Source organism: Onychostoma macrolepis, chromosome 07 (genome assembly GCF_012432095.1).
Source record: "Onychostoma macrolepis isolate SWU-2019 chromosome 07, ASM1243209v1, whole genome shotgun sequence".
Classification (NCBI taxonomy): domain Eukaryota; kingdom Metazoa; phylum Chordata; class Actinopteri; order Cypriniformes; family Cyprinidae; genus Onychostoma; species Onychostoma macrolepis.
In genome coordinates this window covers 25,055,990-25,073,469 of record NC_081161.1, presented here as the reverse complement: position 1 = coordinate 25,073,469, position 17,480 = coordinate 25,055,990, and the positions used below count along the sequence as shown (strand labels likewise).

Genomic DNA, 17,480 nt, shown 5'->3' with positions numbered 1-17,480 from the left:
TGCCCCTCGCCAGAGACCCTCGCTGTTCTTCCCTGAAATTCACGACGAGCTAACGAGATCTTGGCGCGCCCCCTACTCTGCCTCTGTACTTCCGTTTCATCCGCCCTCACTACAATTGACGGCGCTGAAGAAAAGGGGTACAAGAAAATGCCTCAACTGGATGAGTCAGTGGCTGCGCACCTCTGCCAGCCCACTGCGATCGGCTGGAGGGCAAAGGTCGCCCACCCGTCCAAGCCATGCAGGACCACTTCAGCACTCGCTGGACGCTCCTATGCTTAAGCTGGACAGGCGGCTTCGGCGCTTCATTCAATGGCGGTCCTGCAGGTCTATCAGGCCAAACTCCTCTCTGAAATAGACGAGTCTGAACCTGATCCTCTGACTCTCAGGGAGCTGAGAAGTGCAACATACCTGGCTCTGCACACCACCAAGACCACCGCCCAGGCGATAGGGAGGTCCATGGCCAGCCTGGTGGTGCTCGAGGTCAGCCAGACGCCACCCCTTCCCGAAGCGACAGGGCCCCCGACCTAGGATAGTGTTGGACCCTGCACCTCCGGCGTCTTCCTGATCTGCAGGGCAGGAAGAGGAGAGGGCCAAGTCCCGCCGCGGCCGTACCGCCCACCAAACAGCCTCTCTTAAACCTCTTCTCACCCCGTTCATTTCCGGGTGCAAGGGGAATTGTGTGTTGTGCAAATACAGGGCCCGTACAAGCGTCCAAGCAACCACCCGCTGTGATAGTGCGAAAAATAAAACACAAACATTCTCAAAAAGAGAGCAAATTTCCTCTTCCGTCCCTCACAAGTGCCCTCTCTCCGTGCAGTCGGTCATTCGCATACTTTCACATCCAGATAGCCCCCCATCACAGATGATTCTTGAGATTCGCCTTCGAGGGAGTAGCTTATCAGTACACGGTCCTTCCCTTTGGACTGTCCCTGGCTCCTGCACTTTTACGAAGTGCATGGACGCGGCTCTTTCCCCTCTAAGACAGATGGGAATCCGCTTTCTCAACTACCTCAACGACTGGCTCATTCTGGCCCAGTCAGAGGTGGAACTACTGTCTCACAGGACCCTCCTCCTCAGCCACAGAGCGCCTGGGGCTCAGGGTCAACTTTGACAAAAGCGCACTGTCCCCCAGCCAACGGGTATCGTTCCTGGGAACAGTTCTAGACTCAACTCAGATGAGAGCTGTGGTAGCGCCAGAACGCGCTCTGGCCATACAGAAACTTACGGCCTTCAAAACGTTTTGATGATCGCCAACGATGATCAACGATCGCCAGTGCTACAGCTGGGCCTGCTTCGCATGCGGCCCCTCCAATGCTGGTTGAAACCACGGGTTCCACCCCATGCATGGAAGAACCCCTGATGGATGCAAAAGGAAGGTTGTCACGACAGACGCCTCTAACACAGGTTGGGGGGCGCTGTGCGAAGGCAAACCGACCTTCGGCCATTGGTCGAAAGCGGAGAAAGGCTTCCACATCAACTGCTTAGAGATGCTAGCAGTATGTCGGGCCTGCCAGTTTTTCCTGCCAGACCTAATAGGACGCCATGTGCTGATCTGCTCAGACAACATGTCCGTGGTGTCCTATATAAACCATCAGGGAGGTCTCTCCTCAAAGCGCCTCTTCGTTCTGGTAGAGCACCTTCTAGAGTGGGCTCAGCTCAACCTGCGCTCGCTGAGAGCAGCACACTTACCGGGCAAATTGAACCAGGGAGCGTATATTTTATCTTGGAGCAATCTCCCCTCAGAGGAGTGGATGCTCCATCCGCAGACGGTTCAGAAGATCTGGAAGATCTTTGGCAAGGCCGAAGTAGATCTTTTAGCCTCCAAAGACAGCTCTCACTACCCGACTTATTATTCGAAGATCAGGGACGCGTTGGCCTACGATTGGCCAAACCGCCTCCTTTATGCATTCCCCCCGATCGCCCTGATTCCGCAGGTCATCAGGCGAAACAGGGAATAAAAACACAAAGTTCTATTGGTGGCCCCCTTGTGGGAAAACCAACCTTGGTTGTCGGAGCTGACTCAGCTGCTGGCAGCAGCTCCCTGGCCCGTGCTCCTGAGACGGGATCTCCTCTCTCAGGCGTACGGGACGATATGGCACCCACGAGCTGTGGGCTCTCCACCTTTGGCCGCTCGACGGGAGCCTACCTGCCTCCCAGAGCGAGTGTTAAACACCATTTCTGAGGCCAGAGGCCTGTCTCCGAGACGCCTCTATGCCCTTAAGTGGTCTGTTTTCTCCACTTGGTGCCTAGACCTCGGGGAAAACCCGTCTACCTTTGAGTTAGCAGTGGTTCTGTCCTTCCTGCAGGAGCTGCTGGATAAGGGATGTTCCCCTTCCACATTCAAGGTGTTCGTAGCAGCTATAGCGGCCTTCCATGCCCCTATAGCAGGCCAATCGGTGGGAAGAGACAAATCAATTGTTTTCTGAGAGGAGCCAAGAGGCTGAATCTGCCTTGGCCCCTTACCATCCCTACATGGGACCTGCCCACTGTATTGAAGGCCTTGAAGGGCCCTCCCTTCGAGCCGCTACAGTCTACGAACCTTCGGTCACTGTCGCTAAAAAATGCTCTGCTTCTAGCACTAGCGTTAGTTAAGCGAGTAGGAGACCTACAGGTGCTCCTCATTAGCCCTGCCTGCTTGGAATTCGGGCCCAATGACTCCAAGGTTGTCCTGAAACCGAGGCATGGTTACGTACCCAAGGTACTTTCAACTCCATTCTGAGCTCAGGTCATCACGCTTTCCGCGCTTCCTCCTTCTGAGGAGGACCGGGAGTTATCCTTGCTATGCCCTGTCAGAGCTTTGAGGATCTACTTCAAGCGTTCTGCCTCCTTTAGGCATACGGAACAGCTCTTTGTTAGCTTCGGTAACCGCGCCAAAGGGCATCCGGTCACGAAGCAGAGGCTCTCTAAGTGGATAGTTGATGCTGTTACACTGGCATACTCTTCTTTGGGCCTACATTGCCCCTTTGAAGTATGAGCCCATTCCACCAGAGGCATCGCCTCGTCATGAGCGTGGTCTAACGGTGTGTCTATTACAGAGATTTGTGCAGCGGCCGGCTAGGCCTCGCCATCCACCTTTGCTAGGTTTTATAACCTGGACATACCGACCTTACAGGCCAGGGTCCTCTTTGCTTAGATGAGCGCACATGCACTGCATTATGGGAACAATTCTGACGGAGAATTCTTGACCGTGATGCGCTCAAGCTCTCTGGTGGGTTCCTTGCATACCTCGGTCCTAGAAGTACTGAGTATGTAAGAGTCATATGGAACGATCACCCAGGCCGAGCATAACCTCTATGAGTTAGCTCGCTTAGCCCAGAGTATACTATTGCACTTCCCTATAGGCAATTGAATGCTTATGGAGGTATATTATGCAGTCATTCCTCTACCATAGCACGGCGTGATTTAATTGAGTTCCCATATGCGTCTTGATACGAGTGGAGTATCGACAGGGAACGTACTCGGTTACTGTCGTAACCTCGGTTCCCTGAAATATGGAACGAGTACTGCGTACTTTGCCGTGCCAGGTAGCTACACGACTCAGTCGTCGCTTCAGTCAAAGTAACCTGAGGATCCTATGGCGAAACGGCCTCTTATATAGCCAGATGGCCCCGCCCATTCTGGCAGGCTTTGGCAGGCTTCATCACCATAGGCTCGTGCAGCTCCGCTGCCGACATATTGGTTCACTTTTTACACACTGCACAAACCAATAGTCGTACAGTTTCACTGCGTGATTGAATAAGACTTCAGTTCAGGAGAAAAAAGGCTTTTTCCCATATGCGTCTTTATCAAGACTCGTTCCATATCTCAGGGAACCAAGGTTACGACAGTAACAGAGTACGTTTTCTTTCATAGAAGTTTATTAAGTGAGGATGTACTACAATACCATGTACAGTTGAGGTCAAAAGTTTACACCCCCCTTTCAGAAACTGCAAAATGTTAATTATTTTACCAAAAATACGAGGGATCATACAAAATGCATGTTATTGTTTATTTATTACTGACCTGAATAAGATAGTTCACATAAAATATATTTACATATAGTCCACAAGAGAAAATAATAGTTGAATTTATAAAAATGACCCTGTTCAACAGTTTACATACATATGATTCTTAATACTGTGTTGTTACCTGAATGATCCACAGCTGTGTTTTTTTGTTTAGTGATAGTTAATACTAAACTGAACAGTTAAACTGCCTGCTGTTCTTCAGAAAATTCCTTCAGGTCCCACAAATTATTTTGTTTTCCAGCATTTTTGTGTATTTGAACCCTTTCCAACAATGACTGTATGATTTTGAGATCCATCTCTTCACACTGAGGACAACTGAGGGACTATGCAACTATTATGCAATATGCAACTGTTACAGAAGGTTCAAACACTCACTGATGCTCTGGAAGGAAAACCATACATTAAGAGCTGGGGGGGGTGAAAACTTTTTAAATTGAAGATCAGGGTAAATTTAACTTATTTTGTCTTCTGGGAAACATGTAACTATCTATCTTCTGTAGCCTCTGAAGGCTAGTACTAAATGAAAAAATATGATATTTAGGCAAAATAAGAAAAATATATCTCCATTTAGTTCAAAAGTTTATCAAAAGTTAAATCTGTCATCATTTACTCATCTTCATGTCTTTCCAAAACTGTATTTCTTCTTCTGTTTTTGTCCCCACAAAGAAAGTCAGTGGTGTCTGAAATAGCCAGTGTTGCCAAGTCAGGGGTTTTCCAGCGGAATTGGCCTATTCTAACACTGTTTCTGCGGGTTGTTTTTCATGTCCATGGGTTTAAGCGACTACAATAACGTGATATTTAGCCCCTAAAATGTGAATTTTACCAGGGGAACCCTGCCATAAAACGTGTATTTTACCCCCTGGAATGTGGGTTACCAGGGTACCCCCCCTCGGAACGCAATTGGGCTAGTTTTGGGGTAGTTTGGAGTAGCAATTGAGCGGGTTTTGATGTGAAAACCTTGCAACCCTGAAAACAACCCTGAACCCCATTGACTTTACTGTATGGACCAAAAAAAGACATTTTTATTTATAAATATATTTTTTAATATATTTTTGGAAGTCATACAGCTTTGGAACAACATGAGGGTAAGTAAATGACAGAATTGAATTGAAATTTTGGGCCTTTAAATATAACACATACAGTAAACTATGGGACAGGGGCATGTATCCAGTAAATATAAATTTAATTCCAGTCCTTTAAATTTGAATGTAATGCAAAGAAGTAGAAATAAAATGAACTGAAATTTTTAACTACAAAAGCAAATTTTTTAACTACAAAAGCAAATTCTCCAAGGAAAAAACCACAGACAGGCAGTGGATGACCATTAGTATTAGTTATGCCTAATCATGTGATGCCAACAGTCTTATGTTGTTGTGGCCTTCCTCTCAGCCACCTGCTCCAGCCATGAGCCTGGATCTGAGCTGCCAATATAATGGCCAGGATGGATACTTTGAGGGGAGATGGATGCAATCTTGGGTGAAGCACTGTTGCTGTAGAGTGAACTAAGGTGTCTCATTAAGCCCATTGTGGACAAGTGTGGCACCAGTGTGTCAGGAAACGAAGACCAACAAGATGGAGACAGCAGTTAACACACCTCACTGAGGCTTTTTTTTTTTTTTTTTTTACCAAAAAAGTGTCAGCAAAACAAGTTGGATTCATGGCTGCTGTGATGAGGCTTAATTAGCAGCAGCCGTGCCTCACAGCTGTACTCCGCTATCATGCCCATCCACTAAGTGACACGCTGCTGTTGCCCAGACCTTGGAGGGCTGGTCGGTGATAATTTGATGGGAGGTAAATTCTCAGTCACACGATATATATCACATGACAACAGAATAGATGAAAAGGTATTAACGAAACAGCGCTTCTTTATTAGCGCTTAGAAATATGCTCAGTATGCCAAGCCAAAGAACCAAAATTACATAATTTATTACATTTTTTATTTTCCTTTCTTTTTAATTAATTATAAATAACATATATTATTATTTACATTATTTTAATTACATTTTTATATTAAATAAGTGAAATCATTTAGAATGAGAATGCTGAATTTAAATGTATTAAAAACAACAAACAACTATACGTTTTGGTGCTTTCAATTAAAGTATATATATACTCACCCTGGTCTGTCTCCAGCCCTGCTGCTACTGGTTCCAGCCCCTCCACCATTATTGATGGTGAACATTCTCTCAGAGTGCTCAGAACTGCCGTTGCTATCTGAGTGTACATCACTGGATGGTATAATTCCATGGCCACGTATATAAGCAGATAAAGAAAGAGAAAGTAATAAGTGCCTGTAATCCAGGTAAGGCTCATCGACAATGTCATATACTGTGCAAGAAAAAAAAAGGTCCTTTCAACTCTACAGAAGCTAAAATTTTTAAGCTTTTCATTCTAAGGTGAAATCCACTGGAATTAATTAATTGCACAGAGATAAATAAAAACATAAAAGAAAGAAAGAAGAAGAAAAAAAAAAAGGGAAAATGTGTCTTCCTGATTAAATTTTTTTTTATTAAAAATCAGACAAACATCCCATGCATTTGGTAAAAAAAAAATCCCCTTTGACTTTGGGAAACCCTTGTTGTACTTTGTCGGGTTTAAATACAGAGAAAAACAGCATACAGCATAAGAACAAAGAGCAGAGCTTAAACAACAGCAGACAGAAAGAGAAGCCTTTCTCTTTCTCGATTGTGTTAGAGCTGTAGTCCGTTGACTGCTCATTTGCCTAGCTCAAAGAAACTCGCTATAGTCCCCACGGACTCCCACAATGCATCTATGCGGCTCATTAGCATAGCACTGACAGTCCCGTAGTTGCCGAGGCTGACATCCACTTCATCCAACCATCCCGCGCACCTGTCTCCAACCAAGAGTTCCCGAAGATGTTACTTCCCAATGGGCCTGTCCAGCTCTCCTTCTTGCCCCCTTTTCCTTTCTGCTATTCTCTCTGTCTGTCTGTTTGTCTCTTTCTCTTTTCTCTAAGGAAGTCTAACTAAGGGAAAGCAAAACATCTCTCTGACTACTGTTTGAAGAGCATAGCAGGTCAAAGGTTGGAGAAAGTTGTGAGAGGTGATTGCATACTTGCATATTATATAGCTAAGGTAATTAACCTATTGAAAATAACAACAATAAACAATGTACAACACAGAATAACCACTGCTTCCAGCTGGTGGTGCTTTTTAATGGATAGGAGACAAGCTATTAAGGCCTGCTCATGGTATTCTTGAATGTAATCAATATTTGTGCACTTTTAAAATTGATCTTTTTTCAGCACATCACAATGAGTGGGTTTTCCCCAGCATGAGAGTAGGCTGATATCTGGAACCACTGGAGGCTAATTACCAGTTTTAGTCAGATCGATTCATCTCCTGCCAAAGTCCATCATAAGCTGTAGAGTAGAGTAACAGCCTTATAGGTACTGACAGAGAGGAAGCAGTGTGTGGTCCTGGCTGCTTTTAGAGAAAGGTGAACCATATTCTAAACCGACACTACAGTCAAAGGTTTTTGAACAGTAAGATTTTTAATGTTTTTTAAAGATGTTTCTTCTACTCACCAACCCTGCATTGATTTGATCCAAAGTACAGCAAAAACAGTAACATTTTGAAATATTTTTACTATTTAAAATAACTGTTTCCTATTTGAATATATTTTCAAATGTAATTTATTCCTGTGATTTCAAAGTTGAATTTTTAGCATAATTTCTATGTATAATTAAATGTACAGGGGATGGGACAAATCTGACTGTATATCAAGAATGGAATGAACAGCCTAATAAATATTAGGGCTAAACTTTGTCTTCAATAGTGTGAATGTCTAAAAAAAACAAAATATAAAGTATAAATATAAAAATATAAAATATAAATAGCTTGCATTATAATCAATGAAGCTGTCTACACTGGAAACCCCACCTTTATTTTTGGGTCATCGCAAACTCAGTTCATTTTACACATACATCTGAAATAAAATAATTTACAAATGTCATATGTGTGTATTAAGTGCAAGATAAATAACCTGACATCTAAAAAGCAAAGATGATAATATATTATTTGCATTTGTTAATGGCTGCGGCCTTGGGCACTTCACAAATGGAAGCACTTTCAGCACTAAAATAACCACTTATTTCTCAATATTTCTGTTTATCAATTCCTATTGTTAATGTCTTAATAATGCAAGAATACTCTGAAAATATAAGACATACAACACAGTTTAATGCAGCTGGTTGAATAACTATATCTAGTATCCTGCTGATATTATACTTTTATTAATAAGGCATTTGCATAAAAACTGTTACTTCTTGCATTGCCATTTTTACTGATTGCTCAAATTACAGTTTCATTTCCGTGTTGCTAAAGAAACACATTATTCTGAGTCTTATTGGGAGGAAGTGACCAACCCTGAGTAGAACGTCACAGGTTATCTGGTAATTGACTGTAGCATAAATCCTTTGTTGTAAAAAAATATAGCATGCAAACGGAAGTAACAACAAGAAAACTAGTCATTATTCTATACAAATTTATTCTATACAAATTATACACCTTTGTATGTGTAGAAGCATGCCTGTTAAGATCATGAATTTTGTGCTGATGGCTGTCAACAAATAACTGCGATTAGCGATTTAATAATAATTTTTTGTTACATTTTTAGGTCCTACTTTATTTTAGGTGGCCTTAACTACCATGTACATACATTTAAATTAATCATTTGATACAATACAAACATCTATAATTAATTTCTGTAATTACATTTATAATTACACTGTTGACCCATGCCTTAAACCTACCCATATCAAACCTGTCCATAATCTTACCTGTATCTCACCTCAATAGCAGCAGAAGTGTTTAGCAATACAATATGAACACTGTACTAATTTTTTATTTATTTAAGTGCATAGTAGTTAAGGCCACCTAATATACATTGGGACCAATTTGTATATTTTACTACCATTGAACATAAATAGGCCCATACGATCCTCTGTGCTTCTGCATCTCTTCTTGTGCGAGTTTCATAATACACTCACATCACAATATGCTGACCTTTACGTCAAACATGAACCCACTTATGAACCCATGTTTGACAGATGACAGGAGAAGGTGGTTTATAGTTTAAAATGTTTACTAGTATTTTTCTCACACCCACCTATCATTTTACTTTAGAAGTCATTTAGATTCATCAACTGGGGTCATATGGATTTCCATCATGTTCACTGAAGGACCCATACACTTCTTATTTTTCTTAAAATCTCTATTCATATTCCACAAAAGAAAGTAAATCGTAGACATCTTGGACGGCATAACGGTGAGTAATTGATGAGAAAATGTAAATTTTTGGATGGAGTATCCATTTAATCTGCATTACTGTAGCTCACACAGTTCTCAGCTATTATCGCCAAGGTTTAAATCCCAGGGAATGCATGAACTGATAAATTTATAACTTGAATACAATGTAAATTGGTTTGGATAAAAGTGTCTGCAAAATGCATACATGTATTGTAAATAACGGATCAGTGTGGTGCCAAAATCCGACTCCTCTGCTTCTCCCTACACATTAGAAAATATAAGTTGAGAATACACATTTGATGACATTTCTTTTGTGCTGAACTTTCCCTTATTTAAACGACAAAAAGTGATTGAAATTTAAAGTTCACAATTATCATTTGAAATAACTGCGATTAGTTATGTGTAACTTCCTTAATCAATGTTTGTATAAGAACAAATTATCATGTAAATTACACTAAGACTGGTAAATTACTGTCACGACGGTTGCCAAGCCATTGGCTTTTTTGTGTCCAAGGCACACAACATTATATTCCTTGGGAACCGGACACCACACACAGTACATAAACTACAAATAAGGCTGTGAGCTTGTGTATGATGCATTTTCGGTTTTCTCTAATTAGCAAACTGTTTGCATTAATGAAGTGAGAGCGTGTTTACATTGTAGAGACAATGTTTTTGCTGCAACGTGGGCTTTTTGTATCCACGGTAACCTTGATGATAATTATGAGAAACTTGCAGAAAAGCAATATCTACAGCCAAGCTGCAAATTATACAACCAAACACAGTGGAGGGAAATGATCCTTGAAGTGAATTAATTAGTGTCTGTTTCGCTAACAAACACCAATCACTTGCAGGAAAACTTCTTTTAAAACTGCTGAAGAACTGACAAAACCAAAAAGCTTTTTGAGATGTATGACATTCATTTACATAAACATAAAACAGAGCGGTTCTCACCAGAAAACAAAAACAGATGGGCAAAGCAGAGGAAAGACAGTCTGAGTTCAACATTCAAAACGCTTTTATATGCACACGATTTATACTGCAACTTGTTTTACCATGGTTAACATTACGGATCATTTCTCATTTAACGTTGACCCACACCCAGATGAGTAAAGGGCTCATTATGTTTGGCAAGCAATTATCTTGAAGAGTCCAGCTGGGCTTCTTAAACCTTTCTTTAAAAAAAAAAAAAAAACTCTTACACCTGCACTTTTGTTCTTTAATGCAACAAAAAAGGAAAGAAAAAGTGATTTATGACCCACAAGTGAGCTATGGAGGGATGGATAGGAGACTCACACAGGTCTGCAGATGACCAGATCTCCTTTGTTGGTTCCATAAGCAAGCCCAAGCCCCGGTTCTGGCAGCCAACGTGCAGAATTTATACTGACGTGTCTCCGCTGGTCTGGGGCCATTGGATACACCACATCAAACACCCTCTGAAAAATACACAAGAACACACCTGTTTAAACCAGCCCACAGTCCTCTTAGTAGTTTCACTCATTCTATCAGTCGCCAGCAACTCCCATCATCCTCTCCGCTGTAGACTGCAGCCTCTGTCAGATATGACAACACTGCTAGCATAACTGAGAAGAGGCTAAACTGTGAAAAGTCAAATCTCTTTCTCCAAAGTACTCTTTCTCTTTCTTTCCAATCCATTCCCCTGTCCCTGTCTGTCAGCCTTGGCATACTACTTACACTCCACTGGCTCTAGAAAAAAAGGACAAAAATAGGACAAGCTCATGTCTGCCAGGGAGAGAGAAAGCGGTCTCATTCATCTGCAGATGAGTGATCAACAGACAAACTCTTTCTCTCTCTCTTTACTCTAGACACAGGAAATTCAGGACAAGGATAAAAGCCACAAAGGCTGGCAGTTTAAACAGTCTCTTTAAGGGAAGAGAGTGTGTATGAGAGTGCTGCACATGTCTGCAAGACACCACCTGAACGCTGTGTGTTTGCGCATCTGGACCCAGTAGATTGCAGGGACGTTGTGGGGCTCAGCAGTGACGATGACTTAAACATATACAGCTCTTTTATATGTGTGTTTATATGAAGTTCCTAAAAGTCAATATAGTTCCTGACAAATTCATTTTCAACAACATTCAAATCAGTTATAAGTTATTCACACAAATTTTATTCAAATCTAATCCAAATCTAAAAGTTTGGGGACAGTAAGATTTTTTATGTTTTTGAAAGAAGTCTTTTATGCTCACCAAACCTGCCTTCATTTAAATTCAAAATACAGTTACTGTGAAATATTATTACAATTTAAAATAACTTTTTACTTATTACTGTGGTGGCAAAGCAGAATTTTCATCTGGAGTTACTCCAGTCGTCAGTGCCACATGATGCATCCGAAATCATTCCAATATGCTGACTTGCTGCTCAAGAAACATTTCTTGTTATTAGAAATATTGAAAATAGTTGTGATGTTTAATATTTTTGTGGAAACCATGACACATTTTGTTCAGGATTCTTTGAGGAATATAAAGTTTAAAAGAGCAGAATTCCTTTGAAACAAATCTTTTGAAAGATTACAAATGTCTACTGTCACTTTTGATTAATTTAATGTATCTTTTGCTGAATAAAAGTATTAATTTCTTTAAAAAATCATTTGAATTCTTTTAGTTCCTAATAATTACATTGCTCATAAAACAGACATTAATTGCCAGTTACCCATCTAAAGCATCTAAAGAAACTACAGTGTGCATCAGCACTATTAGAGAATACTGGCAGGTAAGTGACATGACAAGTACTTTAAAACAGCTTGAGAATGAAAATGACTATTACATTAAAAAATTCATACGTAGAAAAAGCTGTTCACAGCAAACTGAAGACAGAGCCTTGGGCTAACCTTTGTTCATTTTCTTTCCACTCTCCGGTGTATAATTAATCCTGCTAATAAGCAGACACATTAGTGCTGATGTATTAAATTTCTTCATTATCTACCATATAAGAAAATATCACTTCAAATAAATAAACAGAAAGATCTATTCTAATAAATAAAGACATGATGGGAAACAGAACATAATTATGGAATGTAAAATGATTAAATAAACATACCGTGAGTGAGAAACGTCTCTATAAACAAACAGTCGTAAAAAGTGATATGTTGAATTAGGAAACCCATTGCCTTAAAATTATTAAGTAAATAATCATTTAAAAAAAATAAGTTAAGTGAATTGTCAAGTTCACTTAACTTTTTTAAATTTTTTTATTATTATTTACTTAAAGGGATAGTTCATCCAAAAATGAAAATTCTGTCATCATTTACTCACCCTCAAGTAGTTCCAAACCTTTATGAATGTCTTTGTTCTGCTGAACACAAAGGAAGATATTCTGAAGAATGTGGGAAACAGAGCAGTTCTGGGGCACCATTGACTTCCACAGCATTTTTTTTTTTCTTACTATGGAAGTAAATGGTGCCCCAAAACAGCCTGGTTACAAACTTTGTTCTGCCAAACACAAAGGAAGATATTTTGAATAAAGAAATTCATACAGGTTTGGAACTACTTGAGGGTGAGTAAATGACGACAGAATTTTCATTTTTGGGTGAACTATCCCTTTAATAATTTTAAGGCAACGGGTTTCTTCAATTTTTAAGTTAAGTCAACTTATCACTTTTTAGAGTGTGAAACACAGACAATGAAATGCACCAAACGTGCTGTTGCTATGGCTACAGCTGAAATCAAGCACCCTGTAAAGACGTTGCAAATGTATATAGTGGTTAATATGAATTTTGCACCCGTACACCTTTTTCCCGAGATTCACAGCAGAAGCCTGTTGTCATTTTCCGGTCCAGGTGTTTTAACATTTTCATATTAGCCAATAGAAATTACATTTTGTTGTTACTGTAGACATTTGTAATGTGTAGGCAAAGTACCTAAACACAAGTAAAATAATGCATTTACATGTCAAATTAATATATTCAGAATTACTTAAATAATAATTTGTTGTAAATCAAAAAATATTTTACTCCAGGTAAAGTGCACAGAAGCCCTATGAGACCATGCATTATTTTTTTTCCTGTCCTGTCCTGACCTAGAGGGTTAAAAAAAGGGTTACTCCACCCCAAAATGAAATTTTTGTCATTAATCACTTACCCCCATGTTGTTCCAAACCCGTAAAAGCTTCATTCGTCTTCGGAACACAATTTAAGATATTTTGGATGAGAATCAGGAGGCTTGTGACTGTCCCACTGACTGCCAAATAAATTACACTGTCAAGGCCCAGAAAAGTATTAAAGACATCGTCAAAATAGTCCATCTGCCATCAGTGGTTCAATCGTAATTTTACGAAGCTAAGAGAATACTTTTTGTACGCGACTTTTTTGTACCAAAAATGGGCCTTGACAGTGTTATTTATTTGGCAGTCAACGGAACAGTCACAAGCCTCCCGGTTTTCATCCAAAATATCTTAAATTGTGTTCCCGAAGACGAACGAAGCTTTTATGCGTTTGGAACGACATGGGGGAAGTGATTAATGACAAAATTTTCATTTTGGGTGGAGTAACCCTTTAACAAAAGATGTTTTGTTGAGATCTTGACTTCAATTTTACATCACTCACATTGGTTAGCTCGGAAGCATTCTACACAAAGTTCCTAGAAAAATCTTTTACCAACAATAGCACACAGAAAACCTGAGCTCTTACTTAACTCAATCTGACAGATCAAATGGTTCTGGTTTTTGCAGTTCCTACAATGATGTTTAAGCGGTCCATTAGTTGTTCAAGAAACTTTTATCTCAGTCTCACATAAAATGCAGAGAAAAGTTCAATGAAAGCAGTTCTGGAAAAAAACATATTTCACACAGAGACGGTGTGAAAGGCTGACAGTCAGGATAAGACATATAAGACATAACACTGCAGCACTGTCCACTTCATTACATCACCTCTGGTAGTGATGTACAATAATCATTAGAGCAGAGAAAGAGTGCTTGAGAGTGTCATTAGGAGAGACTGAATTCGTGTATGGATTATATTTTAAGTAACAACACTACTAACCTCTTTTAAGACCATCACAGTTTCTGATTTAGACATTATTGTAAGAACTACACTGTGGTGGCCAGCCTAATTAAGAGGAAGCTGTATATTTTTAATACAAATGAGGCTCAGCAAGAAACACACAGAGATTTGAGCGGGGAGCACTGATGAAATAACCACAAAGACCCCATGAAAACATGAACAAGTGCTCACTGCACGCCGGCTTCTAACCTCTGTGGAGAGAGATTTGGTGTTGTATGTTTAGAGACTGAACAAGGATAAAAATGAAGCTCTCCTGCTCCATCGCTCTCAAATTAATCCACGTTCAGAATCCTGCCATGAACACAGCTTACAAAAACAAAAGTCAACCATGTAGATATTTCCATTTATGCCCTTCGCTTTTCCACTTCTCTCTCTCTCTCTCTCTCTATTTCTAAGAGAGCGTATCTAGGTCAGGTTCCTACTCAAAGGCTTTTCTAAACCCCAGGCTCCCCCCTCTGTTGTAGAGAGCACAGAGAGCTGATCTACATAGGGCAGACCACCAGTAATAACTAAACATCACAATAATCAAACATCATGAAAGAAATGACAAAACTGACTAAAAATGGAGAAATAAGTGAAGTAAATGGGTTTGTGGCCCATCTGGAGTCTTCACTTTGAGAGTGATTTGGAAAACATTTAAATGGAAAATTTGTGATTTCATTTTAAAAAATACAGTACTTTTTGTTATAAATATTTAGATGGAAGTCAAGTTAGAGAAGGCAATTTTAACTTTTTTTTAAAACTTTTTTTTATTATTTAAAAGTGTCTATTTTATTTATTTATTTTTATTTAAGATGAATTTTTGGCATTTTTTGCCTATATTATGACAGGACAGTAATGAGACAGGAAGTAAAGTGGGAGAGAGAGGGAGGATGGGATCGGGAAAGGTCTGTGAGCCGGAACTCAAACTTGGGACGCCCAAAGCGCAACGGCACTATAGGTCAGTGCGTTGCCCACGAGGCTATCGGCGCCAGCTCATTTTTATTTGTTGACCTTGATCAATTTATTACACTGAATAACTGACAACCTACATAAGAAGGCCATCTAATTGTGTTTTTTTAACTGTAAGATACATGTACAGATTTCCAGTTTAACTTTACAGAGTTTCATTTAATTTTAAAGAGGTATGGTGGTTTAGATCTCTAGAAACAAACAGTGTTTTTCTTTTGTCATAAGACATGGTCACATTTTTTTTTTTACATCGTGACAGCATTGAGAGCTGTGGCAGTCTCTAAAGAAGATGTGAGGTCAGCAGTGACATACCCTCATGGACGTCTCTCCTCCGTGGGGCTGCTGCAGTCTGAAGACCTGTGCCACCATGTGATCGGTGATCTGATGCAGCAGGATGCGGCGAGACGCCAGACCCACCATCACGTAACGACCCATCGGAGACAAACTGACAGAGATGGCATTTGGACCTGTGACAAACACATGGAAACTTTGACTGAAAACCACAGGCTAAGCCAAACCATTAGAATAATTACCACAATTGTGTGAAACAATCATTTAAACAAGACTGGGATACAGGACTTTTCGTTAAAGCTACAGTATAATAAAGCAATGCACTGAATGAGCTAGCTCAGCAGTAACTACATATAAATAGTCAAATCATGACAGTAAGCCTATTGTGAAAAAACTGAACAAAAATGATGAAAATCCAGGAAATGTATTTTGAACCCTATTAATACAAAAATTATAATTTTGTACATTATTAATTGCTGTAAATGTTATAACCAGAGCATTCAGACCAATCTGTTAAGCGTGAAATTAGAAAAGTTCACACCTAGACCTGCTCAGACTGTAATTATAGCTAATATAATTTTTCATCCTAAACCCTAATTGAATTTCATAGCCATTTAACTTTAGAAATCAGCCTTGCTTGGCGTGTGCATGAGCCAAAGAGTGCTAGCGATGTGATCAGCAAATGGAAACGAACGATTTAGTATTGAGGACCCTGGTTGATTGCTCTCATTAATCCACTGTTACTGGATAGGATGAATGATAGTTCCTTGAGGCCTGTACAGCCGATGGCGATGACCAACCCGCAGAGAGAGAGAGAGAACAGCGTTTCAAATCACTTTAATCTAAAACAAGCAGGACTCATACTTCCTCTTCATTGGTTTCCATTAGCAGCCTGGTCCCAGCCCTGCCTTCATTTGGCTTTTAAATGGGGACTATCTAATTAAAGCTGCCTCTAAAAGAGCTCCATCACTGCTGTCTGTTCAGCCAATTAGAGGGAAAGTGAGAGCACAATGCAAACAGCCGTGTCCCTTTGCATTCGATTTAATTAAGCACAAGTTTAAAATAATTTCAGCTCTGATGGCTCAATCAGTGTCTTAAACCCTCGTCAGCACAGGGAGGAGTCATGTTTACAAACTAACAGCCCTTATGAGGTCGAGTGGTTCATGTCTCAGGGTCACTCACCAAATCGCTTGGAGTAGAGCATCTCTCCCAGGTTGTGTGGGGCCAGGGAGTACACAGCCAAGATGCCCTCATCAGGAAAACCCCTCTGACTGCTGGGAATGAAAACAGCCAGCAGCTGCCCGTCTGCTGAGATATCACAGCTCGCGTCATTGTAGATCTTACAGTTGGGCACCAACACATTTACCGACGCTAAAAAAGAAATCAGACACAAGAGTCTAAATTAGAGATGCACCGTAATGGAAACTATGCCTGGTAATGATAACCAATGATTATTTGGATTTTGAAGGCAATGTATATTGGCCAATATTAGATACAGTATTAATTACATTTTGCAAGACTTATTACATTACATGCTTCAAATAACACATATACAGATTAAAATGGCTTTGAAAATATTTTAAAATACGCACAGCTAAACAAAACAATCTTTCTCAACATTTCATCTATTTTTCACAAGAAAAGAAATCCAAGGCACTGGTCCAAAAAAGTTAAAAAGCCTTTATTCACATTCACATTTCATCTATTTGTGTTTAAGAATAGGCAAGGCCAACTAGAAATAATGTGCAATCGCATGATAATTAGAATATAATGTATTAGATAAAACTAAATGGTCACTTTCACTCACTGGACTGATACAATAATATACAAATTTTACACATATACTATTATGACCGAAAAAAAAAAAAAAAATATCACATCTCTCTCTAGTCCAAGCCAGCACATACGTTTTGTTTTGGAGTGGTCAAAAACAAGATAAAT

General features: G+C 40.0%; 1 protein-coding gene across 6 annotated transcripts in view; it reads right to left on the bottom strand.

The window, feature by feature from the left end:
- LOC131543561 (activating molecule in BECN1-regulated autophagy protein 1A-like) overlaps positions 1 to 17,480 on the bottom strand; it is a 109,062-nt gene that overhangs the window by 49,014 nt on the left and 42,568 nt on the right. For all 6 annotated transcript variants that reach the window (XM_058781014.1, XM_058781012.1, XM_058781016.1 and 3 more), the window contains 4 exons: positions 16,722 to 16,910; positions 15,561 to 15,715; positions 10,574 to 10,713; positions 6,125 to 6,235 (listed from right to left, as the gene is read on the bottom strand). In XM_058781014.1, the coding sequence (XP_058636997.1) occupies positions 6,125 to 6,235; positions 10,574 to 10,713; positions 15,561 to 15,715; positions 16,722 to 16,910 (595 nt within the window). The remainder of the gene's footprint in view (positions 1 to 6,124; positions 6,236 to 10,573; positions 10,714 to 15,560; positions 15,716 to 16,721; positions 16,911 to 17,480) is intronic.